The 1,000-nt window shown below is 63.2% G+C and overlaps 1 protein-coding gene across 1 annotated transcript in view; it reads right to left on the reverse strand.

Moving 5' to 3' along the window:
- Positions 1 to 20: 20 nt before the first annotated feature.
- The window catches only part of CTU2 (cytosolic thiouridylase subunit 2 homolog (S. pombe)), a gene marked incomplete at its 5' end in the record, with an annotated part of 1,749 nt that continues 769 nt past the window's right edge, over positions 21 to 1,000 (reverse strand). The window contains 6 exons of the mRNA XM_010020541.1: positions 21 to 83; positions 160 to 238; positions 344 to 383; positions 472 to 563; positions 649 to 740; positions 837 to 968. Of these exons, the coding sequence (XP_010018843.1) occupies positions 21 to 83; positions 160 to 238; positions 344 to 383; positions 472 to 563; positions 649 to 740; positions 837 to 968 (498 nt within the window). The remainder of the gene's footprint in view (positions 84 to 159; positions 239 to 343; positions 384 to 471; positions 564 to 648; positions 741 to 836; positions 969 to 1,000) is intronic.

Raw genomic sequence — 1,000 nt, forward strand, 5'->3', positions numbered from 1 at the left:
GATATCCCCCCCCATCCCCATTACCTGTGGATCCTGCACTGGGCCTCAGCACGCACATAGGGCGGCAGCATGGTGACAGGACCCTGGAAGAGAAGAGCTGTGAGTATGGGCACCCCTGTACGCAAGGAGGGCCACCCCACTGCACCCCAAAAGCCTTACCAGCTCCTTGAAGGTGAGGCGGCAGCTGTAGCACAGCAGTGGGATGTAGGCAGATTTTGGCTCAGACCCGTGAAAAAAAAACCCCGCCAGTGGCCCGGGTGCCAACCCAGCATCCCCTCCTGCCCCACACGCTCACCCCGCTGCTGGGGGGTCCTCGCAGCACCCATTCCTCTCCAGCTCCAGCTCGTCCATGATCAGTGTGGGCTCCAGGGCAAGCTCATCCTCTGCAAGAGCCAGAGGCCAAGGGTATGATCTGGGGGTTCCCAGCGCCCCCCAACCTCCTGATCCCCCCCCATTGCCCTCCTCACTCACCCCCATCGAGGTCCAGGGCACACAGGCAGAGCAGGCAGCGCTGGGACTCGCAGGTCGCCTTGGCTCGATCTGAGCTCAGCTTCTCACCCGTCCTGCAAACAACACAGAGGGGTGAGGAGGTGCACCCCATTGCCCCCCACACTACCCCATGGTGCCCCCACCCCGGGGATGCTGTACCGGTAGATGGTGCTGATGGTGGAGGGGAAATCCTCCTGCAGCCCCAGGAGGAAGCGCTCTACTACATGGTGGATGCTGGACTTATCCCGGCGCTGGGGGAGCAAGCGGAGAGGGTAGGGATGGAACAGGGTGTCCCATGGGGACGTGGAGCTCAGGATCCCCTCCATGTGGAAAGGGGACACCCCTACCTTGGTGGGGAGCGGCGGTGCAATGACAGTGGGGACATTGAAGAAGTGGTTGTAGAAGGCGATCTCCTTGGCCATGTACTCCCGCATGGGACGCACCACCACCACGTCGCCGTGGCGGTCATCCTTGAAGCCCTGTGGGTGCGTGGCTGGCGGGGGGACGGCGC

The sequence above is a fragment of the Nestor notabilis genome, unplaced genomic scaffold (genome assembly GCF_000696875.1).
Source record: "Nestor notabilis isolate BGI_N333 unplaced genomic scaffold, ASM69687v1 scaffold18158, whole genome shotgun sequence".
NCBI lineage: Eukaryota > Metazoa > Chordata > Aves > Psittaciformes > Psittacidae > Nestor > Nestor notabilis.